Raw genomic sequence first — 23,237 nt, forward strand, 5'->3', positions numbered from 1 at the left:
ATGCCTCATCTTAACAAATATGTGTTGAGTGTCGAGCTCCTATAGTATGTGAGCACTGTTCTAGACAGTGGAGGGACAACATCAAGCACGGCATATGAAAAGATGCAGGCTTCTTAGAGGATGCTCCTGGTAACTGTAATGTGCAACTGTACACTATAATGTATCCCTGGCTCATAGGAGGACTTCGTGCTCTCTGTGATCACCTATGTGGGCCTGAGCCTTTCTCTGCTGTGCCTGCTCCTGGCTGCCCTCACCTTCCTCCTGTGCAGAGCCATCCAGAACACCAGCACCACACTCCACCTGCAGCTTTCCCTCTGCCTCTTCCTGGCCCACCTTCTGTTTCTCACTGGTATCAACAGAACTGAGCCTGAGGTAGGTGATTGACTCAGGTTAACCAACTGCTTAATCATGTCTTGTCATCTTGTCCTAAGAAATGATGAAGGAAATATATCCACAGTGATTGTGTAGGGAACAGAGCATAAGTAGAATGCAGCTCTCTTTCAGCTGTCAGTGACCAATCAAGGCAGACATCTTTGGGAACCAACTCTTGTGTTAATGCACACTAGTATTATCCTTTATTTTTAGCTTAAACTTTGTGGCACCACCTGAACATATAATTCTGTCCATCACTTTAATTTTTTGCATATGTGTACTATGACTTTAATCTAAGCAAGTACCAAAAACACATCTACTGTCTTTTAATAGATATTATAACCTTGAGGCTGTGGAAATGGATCAGTGGGTAAAAGAACTTAACTGCACAGAATGAGGGCACAAGTTCAATTCTCAGCACATATGTAAAAAGCTGGAAAAAAGTGTGGGAGGGCAGCTAGAGAGATAGCTCAGGGGTTAAAAGTGCTTGCTTCAAAAGTGTTAAGACCCAAGTTTGATTCCCCAGTAAATCCAGGTGCATGTGTATGGAGTTTATTTGGAATGGCAGGAGGCCATAGCATGACCATTCCCTCTCTTTCTCACTTTATTAAATAAATAAATAAATAAAATATTCTTTAAGAAGCTGGGCATGTTGCACTTACCTGTGGCTTATCAGTGTTGAGGGGCTGGAGAAAAGACCCTCCCTGACCAGCCAACTAGTCAAAATAATGAGGAGTTCCATGTTCAGTGCAAGACTCTGTTTTAGTGAAATAAGGTAGAAGAGTAATAGAGAAGGACTCCTAACATTTTCCTCTGGCCTCTGCACCCATTGCCCCTCCCCACATACCCATAGCAACAGGCACATGGGAACAAACACATAGGCACACAACACATACACATACACATACACATAATCACAAGTACATGTGAGCACATTCACACCACATGCTAGGCACACACACATACCACACACAGAGCCACATCACATGTTAACACACACATACAAACAGAACAACAATAAAATAGAAGCATAACTTAAAACAAGTACATTTGGAAATGTGCCCTCCCTGTATGAATTAGAACAGGCCTCCTAAATAAAATCCTCACATTCGCTTTGTTTTGGAAGAGCACTGCTTTGGACATAATCCTGCTTGTCTCTGTGTCTGCTGCAGGTAATATTTCTCTCTTTACTGTTTGGTGTCTTGGATATACTTACTTTGACTTTATAGTTACCAAAGTGCAAATCCATTGTATTCAGTTACACAGCTTTGAAGGAAACATACTTCTTTGTACCCATTTAGTAGTTAAGAATCTTCCTGATGGTATTAGGTGGTATGATGTTAGCTGCTGCAGCAAATAAAATTCAAAATGTTAGAGACTTAGCACAGCACTAGATAATTTTTACTACGTATGAGAATGGATGACAAAACTTATTTGAAGTGTGCTAATCCTCCACTTTCAGTCTGAATGAGGCTCTGTTTTCTTTCCTGGTCTTCCCTTCAGGAAGTATACAGCTTGCTGTTCATGGGCCACAGGCCTGCACAAGGTTGATGATATTGTCAGTGATGAGGGGACAGTGGCACAGCTCCAAACTGTCACTTTCAGAAGCCTGAAGAATTTCCCTTATTATTTGAGGGACCTGGACTCAGGCAAACCCCAAATTTGTGCTTTAATGTAAAAAAGAATTTTACTACTAGCCAGTATGAAGCAAAGTTAGAGTTTTATTAAAACTACTTTAATATAGATCTTAAACATAAGGGTTAAGATAAAGGTAGGTGAAAGAAACAAGAAAGTAACATAGACCTAAATGTCGATGTGACCATCTCTAACAGAAAATCACAATTGCATGACTTAGATTAGCTATGTATATCATTTGGGTGGCTTTCAAGTTATACCTCAATGGTTTGCCATCTTTCTGATAGGTGAGATTATAGGGTGGTTCTAAAGATGCTTTGGATGGGATTAAAATCTGATAAACTAATCCAGGAGTCAGTAGGGTTGTATAAGGAGTTAAAACTGTTCTTTTGTATAAAGGAGGCTTCTGACAAGATACCTTGAAATTGCAAGTTTTCAGCTGGGAAGTGAGAAAGGTCTTAAAAAATGTTAGAAGTCGTGATTCTCAGCTAGGAAGGGTTGCAAGCACACTCTGGAGGGAGGGTCTCCTTTCTCATGTCCCCCTAATTTTATAGTTTTTCCTGGGCTATGAATGTGACTCAACACAAAATCACAAATTTCCTGAAAACATTATGGGACATTTTTGTAACTTGATTACTTAGTTCTCTAGTTCACTAGGCAAAATGTCGTTTTGTGACCTGGTAATAATGTCATTTCATAATGCCAAAACTTTGGACAAGCCTACCTGAACCTCTTCATTTTAGTCATTTACAAAGGGGAAAGAGTGTGATAGACTTTCATAGAGAAAGTCTGTATGGGTTATAACAAGAATTGCATATAATTTCTCATAGTCTATTGGCTACAGTTCTGTCGCATAGAAGCAGACAACTGCAAGGGGTGATGGGAAATGGTCTTGTCTCATCATGTGTCCTAGTTACAAATCTGGACTCTGGAATCAGGGTAGGGGAGAGAATTAAAGCTTTGATCGGTGGTGGCTTTGAAATACCAATTTGCACTTTAAACTGAGCTTTTTTTTTTTTAATTTAATTTATTAGTTTTCTTTTCAGTAAATATAGGCAGTTTGGTACCATTGTTTAGGCTCATCTGTGATCTACCCCTCCCATTGGACCCTCCTTGTTGATGTAAATGGGTCGTGCATTGTGGGCTTAGCCCCCAGTTATTGGTATGATAAATGTCTCTTCAAATCATGACCCAACATGTGACTCTGACATTCTTTCCGCCCCCTCTTCCGCAAAATTTCCCTGAGCCATGTTGGGTTCATTTGTGGTCTGCTTCAGTGCTGAGGTTTTGCGGGCCTCTGAGGCGCTGGCTCTCTGATTTGGTAGGAGTTGATTTTTCTCTGTGTTGGTCTCCTTCCCCTTTGTGCTGGTATCCGGTTCACAGGAAAACATCACCCTTGCTTGTTTCTCCAATTGTCCTTAGTTTCAGTTGGGCCCCTTTTGAGGTATGTTGGGGCAGCTCTCTCCTTAGGATCTGCATCTATCTGAAAAAGAGAAGCAGACTCTCCAACGGAGAGTAAATTAGCACCCGGAAAATTTAGATAACACTTACTTTTTTGATAGACAGTTTGATAGGTGTAGGCCCTCTTATACTCCGTGATTGATGGTAGCTTGCTATTGTAGAGCGGGCTTGTGATTCCAGTTGCTATTTGATCTTGTTGAAGTGAATTCTCATTTTCATTAACTTAAAATCATTTTAGTTGACAAAATTTGTGTGCAAAATATTGTTTTAAAAATATATATACATCATGGAATACTTACGTTAAAATTATAGTATGTTCCACAAAATTCATTTGTTGGAAATTTAATCTCAAATATAACAGTGTTAAAATGTGTCTCCTTATAGTATATCAAGATTACTAATTAATTGAATATTTCAAATATCTGGTAACAATGATTTTCAATGTTTACAATACAATGAAAAGAAAAACGCCCAAGGTGATAGATATGCCAATCACCCCCTAATCCCTAATATATATATCTCACACTGTACTCTATAAGTAAAGTTAACTACTATGTCTCTACTGAAAATGATTCACTGGTATGCACCTGTAGTCAGTTATTTTGGAAGCTTATAAAACAACATTGTTTGAGGCCAGCTTGGACAACATGGGGAGATGTTATCTCAAAACAAATGAATACCAGTTTAAGAAGAGAGATGGGACTTTTAAGATTTGATCAGACCATGAAGGCTGTACATTAATGAATGTACTAATGTTTGTATTGTGAGAATGGATTCCTTATAAAAGCAAAGTTCACTTGTAAATTAAAAGTTCTGTTTAAAAAAGTAAAAGTGAGAGCTAGAGAGACTGCCCAGTCACTTGCCTGCAAAGCATAACCACCCAGGTTCGATTCTCTGGTACCCACATAAAACCAGATGCACAAAGTGGTGCATGTATATGGAGTTTATTTGCAGCTGCTAGAAGCCCTAGCATGGCCATTGTCATATCATCTCTCTCTCCCCCTTGGAAGTAAATAAGTATAATGTTAAAAATAAAATGAGGAACTAAATTTCTGAAGATTATTTTGGTTGTTGTACTTGCTTGTTTGCATATGTGTGTATGTGAGTGCACATGCATATATGTGTGTCAGAGGCTCGTGCCACTGCAAATTCATCCCAAATGCCAAATGCTTGTGCCAATTTTTGTACTGGCTTACATCGATGGCTGGTGAATTGAACCTGGGATGTCAGACTTGGCAAACAAGCTCCTTTAGCCACTGAGCAATCTCCCCAGCCCCTAGTTTATGTTCTAATTCAGTTTTATTTTCTACTAGTTGTGTGATCTGGAGTTAAGACTTTAGCCTCTCTCTGGCCTCAGTTTTCTCACTGTAATACTGGAAAAGGTTAATGGTCAAATGTGTAAAAACATGAAAGCACAGTCACACTCATTTATTTACATACCGTGCAGGCTGTCTAGTTGCAAAGCGAGGGTGACCTTCTTTCAATTTTTTTACTAACTTCTTTCAAATTTTATTCCCAGGCTTCTTCAGCTTAACTAACTGTAAAGAGTTAATTATACATAAGTAAAAACTAAAAGGAGCTACCTTATCCAAGGAGCTTCTGCTAAAAATAAATATTGGAGATCTAAACTTACTAGATCCATAAACAAATTTCCTTTCAAGACCTGGAACTCCATCATGCTCCTGTCCAGTAGCAGATGGTCCTCCTCTCTCCATAGGTTGCTTGGGCAGAGCTCCAGCCAGTCTCAGAAAGCTAGACAGACTATCTGCACCAAGCTGGTTTAGAATTCTGGGAAGCATTTCTCTCAGCTGATTTATCTCACCATGGTCTATTATGCCGCCAGAAATGCCTGGATCTAGTGTTGTTGAAGTTCTTTGGTTTGTAAACATCTTCATTTCTTTGATACCAGATTATACCATTTTCCTCCAACTTCTTGAAGGAAAAGAGTTTTATCATCTGTTGTAGCTATTCTACTAATCACCTTCTTCCTATGAGCCACTCCTTTCCCACCAATAGACTCTTGTGCCCATATGTTGGTCAGTTTTTCTTGGTTCATAATAGAGTTAGTTTTTCTTTGTGTAAAAGTGGAAATTGTGCTGCACAGGAGACTGGGCTTGGTGATCAGTGTCTTGAGAAACCAGCTGAGAACAGGTGCTCACACAGAGACACAAAACAGCAGTTCCCAAAGCTGATTTCTCTGTGGCCTTTTGCCAAACCAAAGACAAGGTTGTTGTGGGCTCTTGCAATTGTTAGTAGCAAAAGAAAGTGAATATCCATCAAGCACTAATTACTACATCACTAAAAAAATATTTGCACTACAATTTAATTGTAATATAACTTAACTGTATTATAAAAATGATATGATAATCATGATTGAGTTAAATCCATCATTTGAACACATTTATTACATAGTGCTCTACATGAGTCTCTGTGATGCTCCTTGTCTACCATGAGATGCCATCTCATTCATAAGACAGGCAAACATGTATTGCCTACTGTATGCCTGGCATTATTTTGAACATATGTGAACTGACTCCATTTTTCTACATAGCAGAAAAAGAGCCAGGGATGATCATCAAAAAAATGGATGTGGCTTTATTCATAAGCGTTCCTCCTCTGCTCCAAGCAAGAAATATGAGCTGGAAATGACTGAAAATATTGTATGACAAGAAAATAGGAAGGGGGCTGAGGATATTTCTCAGCAGTTAAAGACACTTGCTTAAAAAGCCTGATGTCCTGGATTTTGTTCTCTGGCACCAATGTAAAGCCAGATGCACAAATTTGCACATGCATCTGGAATTTATTTGCAGTGGCAAGAGGCCCTGGTGCCCATTATTTGTCTCCTTCCCCCTCTCATAAAAATAAATAAACAAAATATGTCTTTAAAAAGAAAATAGGCAGGGAAGGTGAACTGGCTTGACAAGAAACTGGTAGCAGAGAATATTAAGACATTCTGACAATTTAAGTAAGTGACTGAAACTATAAATTGAATTAGAGGAAGTGGCTAGATTTAAGGAAATGTGAAGTGGGATTGGTGGGAAGGAGGCCCCACATGGATGGAGATGTGGTATGTTTGGAGGGAAGCAGAAATAACTGTATGTCTGAGGTTTGTGGTTTAGGACAAAGGCTGGTGGTGCCATTGACTGGTAGAGAGAAAGGGACAGACAGAGCAGAAGAACAAGTGTCCCTCTAGACAGAAGCTCAAAGGTGTGTGAGGGGAGGGGCGGTGGGATGCTGTGGAGATGGTGCAGTGGGAAAGCTGCTTTCACTGCAAGTCTGAGGACCTGAGTTTGGATCCTGAAATCAGACATAACATCCAGCCATGAGCACACATATCTGGAATCCCAGTGCTGAGGATAAGAAGGCACTTTATTCCTCATATTTTCTGGCTCAGTAGTTCAGCCCAATAAATAAGCCCAAGGTTCAATGAGAGAGCCTGTCTCAACATTAAGGTGAAGGGGCTTGAAGGATGTCTCAGTGGTTAAGTGGAAGTATGAGAGCTTGAGGAAGCCAGAGAGACTGCTTGGAGTCTATCCCTGGACCAACATAAATGGCTGGGCCCAGCCATGCACATCTATCACCCCAGTCCTATGAGGAGCAGAGAAAAGAGAATCACCAAGGCTTGTGAAAAATCTGGCAAGTTCCGGGACAAGCAAGAGACTCTAACTCAAGCAACCATGGACAGAAGAGCAATGGAGGGGGGCCCACTAGTGCAGGCAAGTGTACTCTGCCATAGGCAGGTGCATAGGGGACCACATAGGCACATACACATGCACACAACACACATAATATCACATTACATGTACACACACACAAAATAAAGTATAGAAGAACTGATGTTACCCTGTGGCTCCCACCTGCAAACACATGCACATACAAGATAAGAGCATAAACATCAGTCTTCTGCACAATATGGGGACTATGATAAGTCTAAGTAACTAGAAGAGATGATCATTGTTCTCACAAAATGTAATAAATATTTAGGTGTTAGACATACTTATTTCCAAGATTTGATCATATGTCAAAATATATTTACCCTATGGTTATGTGTAATCATGTTCAATCATAAGAAAACTGAAGAAAAGATTAGTCAAATGGACTTGCTGATCAGACACTGGAATAGAGACCCAACAGACAACTGGAGATTTAGGTGTTTGCAAATGTGTGTGCATATGCATGTTTGTGTGTGTTCAAATATATTGAATGCATGTGCATGTGTATGTAAATGAGCATGATGTGTGTGTAGGATCATATATAGTTCAGAGGTCAATGTTAGGTATAATCCTCACTTGATATACATCTTATTTTCGTTGAGACATGGTCTCCTACTGAACCTGGAGCTCACAGGTTTGGGTACAATAGCTGGCTAGTAATCCCTAGGGATCTCTGGCCTCTACCTTACCAGGGATGGGATTACAGGTGTGCACTACTGCTCTGGTTTTCACATGGTTGCTAGGGATTTGAACTCAAGTTCTCATACTTATGCAGAAAGAACTACATGCTAAGTGGTCTCATCCACCTGCGATAGGAGTTTTGAGCCATGGAGAGATTGAGGTGGGAAAGGGTGATATTGTAGTTTCCTATGGAAGGATATCAGATGTGAAGTGGGTTAAAGCTGGAGGTCATAGAGGTACTGATAGTTCAAAACAGGGAGAGGAATAATTACTACTACTACTACTACTGATTAATAATCATAATCATAATCATCACACTATCTGTGTTAGGAGAGTCCCTGGTTGAGATGCATGTACTTGAAAATAAAGAAGAGGAATTTGAAGCAATCTGATAAATCCTTCCTTCCTTCCTTCCTTTCTTCTTTTCTTCCTCTCCTCTTCTTCCTCCTCCTTTTTCCTTCCTTCCTTCCTTTCTTCCTTCCTTCCATCTTTCTTTCTTTCTTTCTTTCTTTCTTTCTTTCTTTCTTTCTTTCTTTCTTTCTTCTCTCTCTCTCTCTCTCTCTCTCTCACTTTCTTTGTTTCTTTCTTTGTTTCTTTCTTTCTTTCTTTCTTTCTTTCTTTCTTTCTTTCTTTCTTTCTTTCTTTCTTTCTTTCTTTCTGACAAATTTATCTGAGATGTCAAGCAAAGATACTTCCAGGCTTATTCATGAAGCGTTTATGTTAGCCAAAATTCTCCATAGGAACTTAACTAGAATAATAAACATACAAAGATGAGAGTTTTAGCCAGGAGTGGAGGCACATGCCTTTAATCCCAGTACTCAGGAGGCAGAGGTAGGAGGATCACCGTGAGGCCACTCTAAGACTCCATAGTGAATTCCAGGACAGCCTGGGCTAGAGTTAAACTCTACCATGAAAAATAAAAAACAAAAAAACAAAGATGAGAGTTGTTTTAAAGAAATAACTCTATATCCCAAGTTCTGAAAAATAACAACTGTCAACCAAGGTTACTTTATCCTACAAAGCTATCCATTCAAATACATGGAGAAATAAAGACATTCCATGACAAAAGCAGGTTAAAGGAGTATTTGAAGACAAAACCAGCTCTACAGAAAATATTTGATGGAATCCTCCATGCTGAAGAAAAGGAAAAGCACACATATAAGGAACAAAAAAAAAAAAAGCAATACTCCAATACTAGTTAACACAAGAGAGCACAGGTAGAACTGGAACCACAAAAAAAAAATGACAAATATAAATACACACCTTTCAATAATATCTCTTAATATCAGCGGCCTTAATGCACCAACGAAAAGACATAGGTTGCAGACTGGGTTAAAAAGCAGGATCCTACGATTTGTTGTTTCCAAGAAACTCACCTTTCTACAAAGGATAGACATTACCTTAGGGTGAAAGTTTGGAAAACAGTGTTTCAAGCAAATGGGCCTAGAAAACAAGCAGGGGTTGCTATCCTAATATCTGACAAGGTAGACTTCAGTCCAACATTAGTCAAGAAAGATCAGGAAGGTCACTTTATATTGATTAAGGGCACACTCCAACAGGAGGACATTACAATCCTAAACATATATGCACCTAACATGGGGGCTCCCAAATTTAACAAACAAACACTCTGAGAACTAAGGTCAAAGATAACACCAAACACAGTGGTGGTGGGTGACTTTAACACCCCACTCTCATCAATTGACAGGTCATCCCGGGAAAAAATAAACAGAGAGGCATCTGGACTAAATGTGGTCATAGAAGGAATGGACCTAACAGATATATACAGGACATTTCATCCAAAGGCTGCAGAATATACATTCTTTTCAGCAGCACATTGAACATTCTCTAAAATAGACCATATATTAGGACACAAAGCAAATCTTAACAAATTCAGGAAAATTGAAATAATTCCTTGCATTCTATCTGACCACAATGGAATTAAACTACAAATCAGTAGCAAGAAAGGCTATAGAGCATACACAAAATCACAGAAACTAAACAATACACTACTAAATGATGAATGGGTTAATGAAGAAATCAAAAAGGAAATCAAAAATTTTATAGAGTCAAATGATAATGAGAACACAACATATCAAAATCTCTGGGACACAATGAAGGCAGTTCTAAGAGGTAAATTTATAGTCTTAAGTGCCTATATTAAGAAATTAGAAAGGTCACAAGTAAATGACCTAATGCTTCACCTTAAAGCCTTGGAAAAAGAAGAACAAGGCAAACCAAAACTCAGTAGATGGGAAGAAATAATAAAGATTAGGGCAGAAATTAATGAAATAGAAACAACAAAAAAAAATCCAAAGAACTAATGATACAAAGAGTTGGTTCTTTGAAAGGATAAACAAGATTGATAAACCCTTAGCAAATCTGACAAAAAGAAAGAGAGAAGAGAAACAAATTAATAAAATCAGAGATGAACAAGGTAACATCACAACAGATTCCAGAGAAATTCAAAAAATCATAGGGACATACTATAAAAGCATATACTCCAGAAAGTATGAAAATCTGAAAGAAATGGATGATTTCCTTGAATTATATGACCTACCTAAATTAAATCAAAATTAGATGAATCACTTAAATAGACCTATAACAAATATGGAGACCCAAACAGTTATCAATAATCTCCCAACTAAAAAAAAGCCCAGGCCCAGATGGATTCACTGCTGAATTTTACCAGAGCTTTAAGGAAGAGCTAACACCATTGCTTCTTAAGCTTTTCCAGGAAATAGAAAAAGAAGGAATTCTACCAAACTCCTTCTATGAGGCCAGGATCACCCTGATATCAAAACCAGGCAAAGATAGAACAAAAAAAGAAAATTACAGACCAATCTCCCTCATGAACATAGATGCAAAAAGTCTCAACAAAATATTGGCAAACAGAATACAAGAAAATATCAGAAAGATCATTCACCCTGACCAAGTAGGCTTTATTCCAGAGATGCAGGGATGGTTCAACATACACAAATCTATAAATGTAATACATTATATAAACAGGTTGAAGGACAAAAATCACATGATCATCTCATTAGACGCAGAGAAAGCATTTGACAAAATCCAACATCCCTTCATGATAAAAGCCCTACAGAGACTGGGAATAGAAGGAACATATGTCAAAATAATAAAGGCTATTTATGTCAAGCCTACAGCCAACATATTACAAAATGGGGAAAAACTGGAAGCTTTCCCACTAAAATCAGGAACAAGACAAGGGTGTCCACTGTCCCCACTTTTATTTAATATAGTTTTGGAAGTCTTAGCCATAGCAATAAGGCAAGAGACACACAAAAAAGGGATACAAATTGGATAGGAAGAGATCAAGTTATCATTATTTGAGGATGACATGATTCTATACATAAAGGACCCTAAATACTACTAGCAAACTGTTAGAGCTGATCAAAACCTACAACCATGTAGCAGGATATAAAATAAATACACAGAAGTCAGTAGCCTTCATATATGCTAACAACAAACACACAGAGGGTGAAATCAGAGAATCACTCCCATTCACAATTGCATCAAAAAAAGTAAAGTTCCTTGTAATAAACCTGACAAAGGAAGTAAAGAATCTCTACAATGAGAAGTTTAAAACACTCATGCAAGAAATTGCAGAAGACACTAGAAAGTGGAGAAACATCCCTTGTTCCTGGATTGGAAGAATCAATATTGTGAAAATGGCAAGCTTACCAAAAGCAATCTACACATTTAATGCAATCCCTATCAAAATTCCAAAGGCATTCTTCATGGAAATAGAAAAAAACAATCCAAAAATTCATTTGGAATCACAAAAAACCTTGAATATCTAAAATAATACTGAGCAACAAAAATAAGGCTGGTGGTATCAGCGTACCTGATTTTGACCTATACTAAGGAGCCATAGTAACAAAAACAGCGTGTACTGGCACAAAAACAGACATGTAGATCAGTGAAACAGAATAGAGGACCCAGATGTAAGCCCAAGTTGCTATAGCCACCTGATATTTGATAAAAATGCCCAAAATACTCATTGGAGAAAAGACAGCCTCTTCAGCAAATGGTGTTGGGAAAACTGGATATATATCTGCAAAAGGATGAAAATAGAATCTTCTCTTTCGCCATGCACAAGAATTAAGTCCAAATGGATTAAAGACCTTAACATCAGACCTGAAACTCTGAAACTGCTAGGAGAAAAAGTAGGGGAAACCCTTCAACATATTGGTCTTGGCAAAGACTTTCTGAATACAACCCCAATTGCTCAGGCAATAAAACCACAGATTAATCACTGGGACCTCATGAAATTACAAAGATTTTGCACAGCAAAGGACACCGTGAAAAAAGCAAAGAGGCAACCTACATAGTGGGAAAAAATCTTCGCCAGCTATCTGCATGGTCTCATATATATGAGGACAGTGGTCTAATTTCTATGCTACCCACTCTGGCATCAGACAAGTTTTTGTTGTTGTTGTTCTCTTGTTATCAAATCTTTTATGTCCTACATTATGTGTTGTCTATTTTGTACATTACACAATATTGTTAAAAGTTTTATTTCTATAAAGAGAAGGGGACATTGGCATGTATTTTTTTTCCTTCTTATACAGTTTTTGTCTGGTTTTGATAGTCTCATAGACTATTTTGAGAAATTATAATGTACTTCTATTTACCAAATATGCATAGAATTTGGTGATGTGCTGAATTCGCAGTGATGCTTCCTGCACTTTTCTCTTCTTGCCATCGCCTGGTTGTGGTAGTGGTGGCACTGGTTCTGTACAATGGCCAGGGTTTATTTCCCCCTCTTCTGGGTGAAGTTTCCTTTGTTAGAAGTCTGTGGTTTTCATTATCACAAAGAATACAAAGCACAACTTGGCCTCTGTAACCATATTTGGTATACAGCTCACTGGCATAAAGAGTATTCATAGTGTGTAACTGTCACCACTTTTCATGCCAGAAAGTTTTTATCACCTCAAAGTAAATCCAATGTCCATAAAGAAGTCACCCCCTTTTCCTAACTTCCTTCTTCCCATACTTCCTTCCTTCCTAGCTTCTACCTTCTTTCCTTCCTTCCATCTTCCTTCTTTCTTTCCTACCTTCCTTACTTCCAACCTTCCTTCCTTATTCCCTTCTTTTACTCCTTCCTTCCTACTTTCCTTCCTTCCTTCCTACCTTCTTTACTACCTTTCTTCATTCTTTCTATCCTTCCTTCCTTCCTTCCTTCTTTCCTTCCTTCCTTCCTTCTTTCCTTTCCTCCCTTCCCTCATTCCTGCTTTTCCTTCTTTCTTCTTCTCCTCTTTCTTTCTTTCTTTCTTCTTTCTTTATTTTTTACAAGCTATCTATGTCTAGATATTTCATATGGTTAAAATTATACCCTGGGAAGCCTTGTGTGTCTGGCTTTTTTACTTGAGGATGATATTTTTGGCATTCATCCATGTTGGGACCTTTTTTGGTACTTTGTTCCCAAATAATACTCCATTGTACAGTGTACTATATTTGGCTTATACATCATTATCAATTGATAGATTAGTGGATTCTTCTTACTTTTAGGCTATCATAAATAAAGCTACTACAAACACTCCAGGTAAAATTTTGTTTAAATATCAGTTTTCAGTCATCTCAGGCAAGAGTTAATACTACAGTCAAAACTGTATAAATTTCTTAATATATCTACATGTATATCCTAACAATTTGCTAGCCCTAAACAATGCTGAGGTCTCACTGAGATTTTCTTTGGAAGTTTTAAATTATTATTATAATTTATAACAACATATTTTATATGCATACATTATGTGTTGGTACCCTCTTTTCCCTTGTCTCTGCCCCCATTCCACTAGGGACCCTCTTCTTACCTTATGGGGTTGTGGGTTATGCATGAGTAACTCAAATTGAGAATATTTTCAGCCATTGTTTTTCCAAATACTTTTTCCCATTCTTTCTCTAGTAGTTTCTGTTGCTGTCTTTGAGTTCTAGAATATTGTCTTCTCTGGTGTATAATTTACTTCTTCTTCTGTCCAGTGGCCATCTCCTATCACAGATGGTGTATATGCTATGCATCCCTGGGGGTGTGGGTCTGTTCTTTGCTGTGTTTTCCATATCTTCCATTCTTTCTCCTTATGCTCATCATAGTTTATGCTACCTTGGAGCTGTTTGTAATTCAAGAATTGAAGGAAACTTTATATTCTATCTGCTATTTTAGGAAAGTGCTTGATATGAGTCTAGATCATGTTTTTTTTTAATATTTATTTTCTACTTATGAGAAAAATGGGCATACCAGGGCCTCTTTTGCCTGCAAATGTACTTCATGTGCATGTACAACTTTGAGCATCTGGCTATATGTGGATACTGGGGTATCAAACCCAGGCTGTCAGGTTTTGCACGTGAATACCTTTAACTCTCCAGACCTTCTAGCTTTGTCGAGCACTTGAAAATTTAGTCTTCACATTTATTTCTATGACTTTTATATTTATGACATATGACCTTGGGTTTCCATCTATGGAAAGTGATATAAGGTTTCCCTTAGATAATATTAAACTTTGATAATATTAATGTTAATTATTAAATATTAAATATTTCACCTATATAAATATTGTTAGTATGAATATTAAACTTAGAGATAGGAGGATCACTGTGAGTTTAAGACCAGCCTAAGACTACATACTGAATTCCAGGTCAGCCTGGGCTAGAATGAGACCCTACCTTGAAAAAAAAAAAAAAAAAACAATAAGAAATTAAACTTAACTTTTAGAGTGTATGTATATACATCACAGGGGTTCACATGGTGACTGCAGGTTAACTTTCAGGGTGGGCAGTGCTGACCATGTTATCGGATGCAGCGTGCATTGGCATCTGACTGGCACACTCAACCCATCTCTCCCATCTAGGAGCTGTGCTCTGCCATCGCAGGAATGCTGCATTACCTCTACTTGGCTGCCTTCATGTGGATGCTTCTAGAAGGACTGCACCTCTTTCTCACAGTCAGGAACCTCAAGGTTGCAAATTACACAAGCTCTGGCAGGTTCAAGAAGAGGTTCATGTACCCCGCTGGCTACGGAATCCCGGCATGTATTGTTGCTGTGTCTGCCAGCCTCGGACATGAGAGTTATGGAACACATGCCTAGTATGTGTGATCCATACCTGCTTTGAAATCAAAATTTTTGCTCATAAGTTCATTTTGTAATTCTCATCTATTTCTCAAACCATTCTTTCTTTAGCCTAAGTATTATCTTTCATAATCTTTTAGAAAATCCTAGAAGGGATGTATCTAAGTATTCCTGAGATTTGATCCCATCTCAGATTTTCTTAAAAACCATAATACCTTTTGCTTTTGTGCACACAAAATTTGTAATCAGGAAGTTCAGGAATAGTTAAAGCAAACCCACAGTCTCACACTATGATCTTGTATTTTATGGGATTTTCAGGGTTTAGATAGAATAAGTGTCAGTTACTGTCCAAATTGAAAACAATGACAACAAAACTAATTTCCAAAGGCTGTGGGGCCTTTGAGATATTCCTACTGTATACATTTATTCTTGTCATTCTTAGTATGACCCTTGGAAGTCAGAAATTTGTTATCTCTCACACAGGATAGATAGGAATTAATGTATTTAACACACTTTTCCAAGGTTACAGTGTTCTGAACAGCTCTGCTTTGCTGTATTTAGTGAGGAACATTTGCAAATCTCATCACAGAGTATTTTGTTGAAGAAATTAGCATTTTGGTAGCATTGCTTGGAGTAGGAAGTTCTTTGTGCATGTGATAGAATATCATGTTTCTTATTATCTCTCTTGAAATCAGTGATTGACCCAGTATATTTGAATAGCTCCTACTTCAGACTAGGGAAGCTGAGGCACATAGCATATGGCTTATGATAGAAGGGGACACAGTCTACAATCTAGCTGTGAACTAAATGGCTCTTGACGATATTCAGTCTTGCTCTGCTCCAGGAGCTCATAGTCAAATCATCTTCCTTAAGGAAAGGAAGAAACAGCCGATTCTTCTCTCCCTTTCCACAGCTGCTGGCTCAGCCTTGATAAGGGATTCATCTGGAGCTTCATGGGCCCAGTGGCAGTCATTATCTTGGTAAGTGACAGTCCTGTGTGGGTGTTTCTACACTCAGTTTGCCCAGTGTCTCTTACGGGTCAAGGACAGGGGACAGAGGTAAGGAAGTGCAGCTAAATCTAGGAAGCTCTGCTTCCCTACAGTACAACTCTCTATTATGCATTCTTTTAAAAGCCCCATCCAATCTTTCACATGTACATTCAGCAAAAGTGGACATCTCTGCACAAGGAAACACGCCTCTGTTGGACAGGAGCTTCCTGATTTTGACAGATGTGAATAGTAACATTCAACTTTGAAAATGCCCTGTGTTCAACTAATTAAGCACCAAGGTAGTTGGGATACCCAGTAGGCCATACATAATGTTCCAGAGCATGTCCCTGAGGTCCTTCTGGAGCCTGCATCTTTGGGGAAAGATTCTTAGGTCCAAATTAAGATGGGTGATATAAAATAATCCTAAAAGAAAACTACAAGTCATTTTGTTGATGCCCTTCTTACAGATAAATATGGTATTTTACTTCCAAATTATGTGGATATTGAGAAGCAAACTCTCTTCCCTCAATAAAGAAGTTTCTACCATTCAAGATACCAAGTAAGAATGTGCCAGCATCAGTTGTACCCATGGATTTGTTTTGTAATACAACTTTTTCTAGGGAAGAAAGTATTTATCACTGGGGGTGGTTCAGTAGCAGAGCACTTGGAATCACATGTGAGGCCCTGAATTCAATGCCTAATACCCCTACACACACACACACACACACACACACACACACACACACACACACACACAAAACACCACACCAAAAATACAGGGAAATTTCTAACAGAAGAAGTGAAATTATGAATTTTAGGTAACTTAATGAATGTTCTCAATCATCTATTCAAGAAACATTCACTAGGATGTGGAGCAATGGCTCAGCAGGTGAAGTATTTGCTGCACAAGCATAAGGTTCCAAGTAAGGATCCCCAGTGTCCATGTAAAATGCCAGGCATGGTGGTGCACAGCTGTAATTCCAGCATTGGGATGTGGATATGGAATCCTTATGCTTATTCTCTAGCTACTCTAGCTGCATGGGTGAGCTTTGGGTTTAGTGAGAGACCCTTTCTTAAAGGATAAAGTGCAGAGCATTTGAGGAAGACACTTGGCATCGACCTGTGGCTTCCACATACACACATATGAACATGCATACATACATGAACATACCATGCACATAAAACATAAAAGAAAAATTATTTAAATGTGTGTGATATACTCCTAATATGAAATTAATGTCAATAGTATCAACATTATATTTTCCTCCTTGTTTCTGGAATCCATTCTCCTTAGTAAACTTTATCTTCATTGGCATCTTTTAAAGTCTTCCAGATAATAATGAAATCAGCTTATAGTTAATAGTACCTCAGTAGATACTGGGCATTTGAAGACAATATTTTTATTTTTATTTTTTGCTGGGCATGTTGGCACATGCCTTTAAAGAGAGAGAGAGAGAGAGGAAGAAAGGGAGGGAGATAATTGGCATACCAGGGCCCCCAGCCACTGAAATTTAACTCCAGATATGTACACCCCCTTGTACACATGTGAGACTTTGCACATGCATCACCTTGTGCATCTGGGTTACATGGATCTTAGAAGTTGAACATGGGTCTGTAGACTTTGCATACAAGTACCTTAACTGCTAAGCTATCTGTCCATTCTTGCAAACAGCATATTACAATGCTTCTAACTCCAATGTATGCTGATGTTACTGTCTCCATTGATAATACATACCAAAATAGTGATCATCTTACCCAGAAGTGGATAAATATCTTGCTTTGGTTACTTATGTAAGTAAATCTTAAGGGTATATATCTGTCCACGTTCTGACCTTGACTGTGGCCCAATTTATGTACAAAGTATCCTGGCATCTCATGGCTTTAGTTTCCTTGATCCTGGAGGGCAGGGTTTCACTCTTCACTAAGCTTTTCTATCTCTGTAATTGGTGCATAATGACAGTTCATGCACATAACACCCACGTGCATCTCACTGCCAGCTGCATCATCAATCCTGTTCTAGTACACAAATGAAACATTATTGTTTGTACAAGTTCAACAGAGTAATAGCTTCTCAAGTTATAATCCTCATATAATTTTTCAACATAAATTTCAAGAATGCATTTCTTACAAATCTCCCTGTAAGTCCAGATAGAATGCTGGAAATGAATCATTTCCCAAAGTTATATAAAAATATTACTCTCAGCAACAGTAGTTGAAACCATAGCTTCCACTTTATCATTAAACTAAAGGGCTGGGCGGCAGCACTTAAATGCATGAGGGTATTGTGAGGGTTAAATGTGTAAATGCAAGTTGGGTGTGTTGGCACACACAGAACTTGAGAGGCAGAAGTAAGAGGATCGCCATGAGATTGAGGCAAGCCTAAGACTACACAGTGAATTTCAGGTAAACCTGGGCTCGAGTGAGACCCTACCTTGAAAAAAAAAAAAAAACACAAAAATATACCAAAAATGTATAAGTAAATGCCTGTAAAATATGCATTTACTACCACTACTAAGTAATCATATATTGAAACCCTGACGAATAGTAGGTAACATTGTTTTCTTCCCTCTAGAGTCATGACATTTAAAGTCGCTGTTCAGGTATTTGTGCTGGGCTGTTCTTGGGGCATTGGATTCTTTATGATGAAAGAAGTGGGGAAGACATTCGGATTGGTCTTTGCTTACCTATTCACCATCATCAATGTCCTGCAGGGGGTTTTGCTCTTTGTGGTACACTGTCTGCTTAATCACCAGGTAAGGCTTACATTTCATATATCACCAACCTAGCACCAAAGTCTCACTGAACATCTGCTCTCATTCTTGTATTTTTTTTTCTTTTGTTTATTGAGATAGGGTTTCATTGTAGCTCAGGATGACCTGGGATTCACTCTGTAGTTTCAGAATGGCCTCAAACTTAAAGAGATCCTCCTATGTCTGCCTCCTAAGTGCTGAGATTAAAGGCTTGCCTGGTACATTCTTGGATTTCTATACTTCTATCTCCCATTTGGAAAGAGGGTATAAATTCTGCTTGGGCATACTGTGTGCTCTAAGTCCCATCCATTCCAAAGCTTAGCATACCTCCCAAGAGCTTCTATCAGTCAGGACAAGGTAGATTATGCTGCATTAACAAATGATCCTTTCTTCTGTTCTTCCTAATCACAGTGTTTCACAAAAATTAAGTTCTACTTCTTTTGTTTAAAATTTATTTATTTTTTATTGAAAGCTTCCATAAATGTAGACTATAACCTATGGTTATTCACTTCCTCCCCTCACCTTCCTCTTTGAAACTTCAGTTTCCATCATAGTACCTCCCCCTCTTAATCAGCCTCTCTTTTATTTTGATATGGAGTGGGCCTCCAGTCCAATTGAATAGCAGTTGGTTTCCACCATGACAGACATGCCACTATTGCACCCCTTGGCTCATGTGGCCTGGCTGGCCAATTATAAGGCTTGCTCACTGTTGGGTATCTTCATTGATGGTATCTCATTCTCCCATTGAACTACATGTAGAATGGCTTCTTCCAGCTGTCAGCTGGTCTACATGGTGGAGGTTATCAACTCAGTTCCAGCAGGATTTCTCAATGGCCTTGCAGCCCAAGTATGTGGAGTCTTCAGCAATAGAGTCTTACCCTGTGGGAAGCTAAGGGCCTTAACAATGGCCTATAATGTTTTGAGGGCATCAGGAATCCCCCTGGCCAACAACTCACTGGAGGTATCCATTCCCTGGCACTGAAAATTCTCTAACAACAATCTATGGCTCCTGAGTGTTCCATTGTCCAAAACTGTAGGATTTCATATGATTTATTTGTGTCCTCTTAGATTTTGCTTATCCCTCCCTCCACCTTTCCTTTACTAAATCTCTTCCCCTGACTTCACTTTGGGCCTTTACACCCCCATTAATCTATTCTTCTAATTACATATATATAATACCAACCTATTAAGTACCCTCCTCCCTTCCTTTCTCATCATTTTATATCTCCATTTTAAATTATAGGCCTCTGCTACAGAGGTTTTTTTCTTCTCAAACAGAAGCCCAATCATCTGTAGCTAGGGTCCACATATGAGAGAGAACATGTGGTGCTTGGCTTTCTGGTCCTGGGTTACCTCACTTAGTATAATCCTTTCTAGACCCATCCATTTTCCTGCAAATTTCATAACTTCATTTTTCATTACTGCTGAGTAGAACTCCATTGTATAAATATGCCACATCTTCATTATTCACTCATCAGTTGAGGGACATCTAGGCTGGTTCCAGGTATTATGAATTGAGTGGCAATAAACATGGTTGAGCAGTTACTTCTGAGAAAATAGAATGTGTCCATAGGATATATGCCTAGGAGTGCTCTAGCTGGGTCATATGGTAGATCAATTTTTAGCTGTCTTAGGAACCTCCACACTGATTTCCAAATGGCTGGACCAGATTGCATTCCCACCAACAGTATCGAAGGGTTCCTCTTTTTCCACATCCCCACCAGCATTTATGATCATTTGTATGATCATTTGTTTTCATGATGGTAGCCAATCTAACCGGAATGAGATGGAATCTCAATGTAGTTTTAATCTGCATTTCCCTGATTACTAGGGATGTAGAACATTTTTTTAAGATGCTTATACACCATCCATATTTCTTCTTTTGAAAACTCTGTTTAGCTCCATAGCCCATTTTTTAATTGGCTTATTTGATTTCTTATTATTTAACTTTTTGAGTTCTTTGTATATCCTAGATATTAATCCTCTATCAGATATATAGCTGACAAAGAATTTTTTACCAATATGTAGGTTGCCTCTTTGCTTTATTCACAGTGTCCTTTGCTGTACAAAATCTTTGTAATTTCATGAGGTCCCAGTGGTTAATCTGTGGCTTTATTGCCTGAGCAATTGGGGTTATATTCAGAAAGTCTTTGCCAAGACCAATATGTTGAAGGATTTCCCCTACTTTTTCCTCTAGGAATTTCAGAGTTTCAGGTCTGATGTTCAGGTCTTTAGTCCATTTTGACTTAATTCTTGTTCATGGAGAGAGAGAAGAATCTATTTTCATCCTTCTACAGATACATATCTAGTTTTCCCAGCACCATTTGCTGAAGAGGCTGTCTTTTCTCCAATGAGTAGTTTTAGCATTTTTATTGAATATCAGGTGGCTATAGCCTGGACTTATATCTGGGTCCTCTATTCTGTTCCACTGATCTACATGTCTGCTTTTGTGCCAGTACCATGCTGTTTTTGTTACTATGGCTCTTTAGTATAGGTTAAAATTAGGTATGGTGATATCACCTGCTGTATTTTTGTTGCTCAGTATTATTTTAGATATTCAAGGTTTTTTGTGATTCCATATGAATTTTGGGATTTTTTTTTCTATCTCCATGAAGAATGCCATTGGAATTTTGATGGGGATTGCATTAAATGTGTAGATTGCTTTTGGTAAGATTGCCCTTTTCACAATATTGTTTTTCTACTTCCTAGTGTGTCTTCTGCAATTTCTCACATGAGTGTTTTGTAGTTTTCATTATAAAGTTCCTTACTTCCTTGGTTAGGTTTATTCCAAGTTACTTTATTTTCTTTGAAGCAATTGTGAATGGAAGTGTTTCTCTGATTTCATCCTCTGTGTGATTGTTGATAGCATATAGGAATGCTACTGATTTCTATGTATTTATCATGTATCCTGCTACATCGTTGTAAGTGTTTATCAGCTCTAACAGTTTGCTGGCAGAGTCTTTATGGTCCTTTATATATAGAATCATGTCATCTGCAAATAATGATAACTTGATTTCTTCCTTTCCAATTTGTATCCCTTTTATGTGTGTCTCTTGCCTTATTGCTATGGCTAAGACTACTATATTAAATACTATATTATACTATACTATATTAATACTATATTAAGTACTATATTAAATAGAAGTGGGGACAGTGGACACCCTTGTCTTGTTCTTGATTTTAGTGGAAAAGCTTCCAGTATTTCCCCATTTAGTAATATGATGGCTGTAGGCTTGTCATAAATAGCCTTTGTTATGTTGAGATATGATCTTTCTATTCCCAGTCTCTGTAGGGCATTTATCATCAAGGGATGTTAGATTTTGCCATATGCCTTTTCTGCATCTGATAAGATGATCATGTGATTTTTGTCCTTCAGTCCATTTATATAATGTGTTACATTTATAGATTTGCGTATGTTGAACCATTCCTGCATCTCTGGGATAAAGCCTAGTTGGTCAGGGTGAATGACCTTTCTGATATATTCTTGTATTCTTTTTGCCAATATTGTGTTGAGAATTCTTGCATCTATGTTCATGAGGGCAATTGGTCTGTAATTTTTTTTTTTTTTTTGTTCTATCTTTGCCTGGTTTTGGTGTCAGGATGATGCTGGTTTCATAGGAGATTGGTAGGATTCCTTCTCTTTTTAGGTTATGAAAAGCTTAAGAAGCAATGTGTTAGTTCTTCCTTGAAGGTCTGGTAAAATTCAGCAGTGAATCCATCTGGGCCATACTTTTTTTAGTTGGGAGTTTTTGATAACAGTTCAGGTCTCCATTCTTGTTATAGGTCTATTTAAGTTATTAATCTCATCTTGATTTAATTTAGGTAGGTCATATAAATCAAGGAAATCATCCATTTCTTTCAGATTTTCATACTTTCTGGAGAATATGCTTTTGTAGTATGTCCCTATGATTTTTTGAATTTCTCTTGCATCTATTGTGATATTACCATTTTTGTCTCTAATTTTATTAATTTGTGTCTCTTCTCTCTTTCTTTTGGTCAGATTTGCTAAGCGTTAATGAGTCTTGTTTATCCTTTCAAAGAACCAACTCTTTGTTTCATTGATTCTTTTTGTTTTGTTTTGTTTTGTTTTTTGTTTTTCGAGGTAGGGTCTCACTCTGGTCCAGGCTGACCTGGAATTAACTCTGTAGTCTCAGGGTAGCCTTGAACTCACAGCGATTCTCCTACCTCTGCCTCCTGAGTGCTGGGATTAAAGGCGTGCGCCACCACGCCTGGCTCAATGATTCTTTTGATTGTTTTTGTTTGTTTGTTTGTTTGTTTCTATTTCATTTATTTCTGTGCTAATCTTTATTATTTCTTCCCATCTACTGATTTTTGGTTTGACTTGTTCTTCTTTTTCCAAGGCTTTAAGGTGAACCATTAGGCCATTTACTTGCAACATTTCTTATATCTTAATATAGGCACTTAAAGCTATAAATTTACCTCTTAGGACTGCCTTCATTGTGTCCCAGAGATTTTGGTATGTTGTTTTCTCATTATCCTTTGACTCTATAAATTTCCTTCTTGATTTCTTCATTGACTCATTCATCATTTAGTAGT

The 23,237-nt window shown here is 38.0% G+C and overlaps 1 protein-coding gene across 1 annotated transcript in view; it reads left to right on the forward strand.

Annotated features, from left to right (window-relative positions):
* LOC101610170 (putative adhesion G protein-coupled receptor E4P) overlaps positions 1-23,237 on the forward strand; it is a 55,969-nt gene that overhangs the window by 22,908 nt on the left and 9,824 nt on the right. The window contains exons 9-13 of the mRNA XM_045134747.1: positions 178-372; positions 14,723-14,958; positions 15,855-15,921; positions 16,398-16,489; positions 18,503-18,683. Coding sequence (XP_044990682.1) covers positions 178-372; positions 14,723-14,958; positions 15,855-15,921; positions 16,398-16,489; positions 18,503-18,683 — 771 coding nt within the window. The remainder of the gene's footprint in view (positions 1-177; positions 373-14,722; positions 14,959-15,854; positions 15,922-16,397; positions 16,490-18,502; positions 18,684-23,237) is intronic.

This window comes from Jaculus jaculus, chromosome 15 (genome assembly GCF_020740685.1).
Source record: "Jaculus jaculus isolate mJacJac1 chromosome 15, mJacJac1.mat.Y.cur, whole genome shotgun sequence".
Taxonomy (NCBI): domain Eukaryota; kingdom Metazoa; phylum Chordata; class Mammalia; order Rodentia; family Dipodidae; genus Jaculus; species Jaculus jaculus.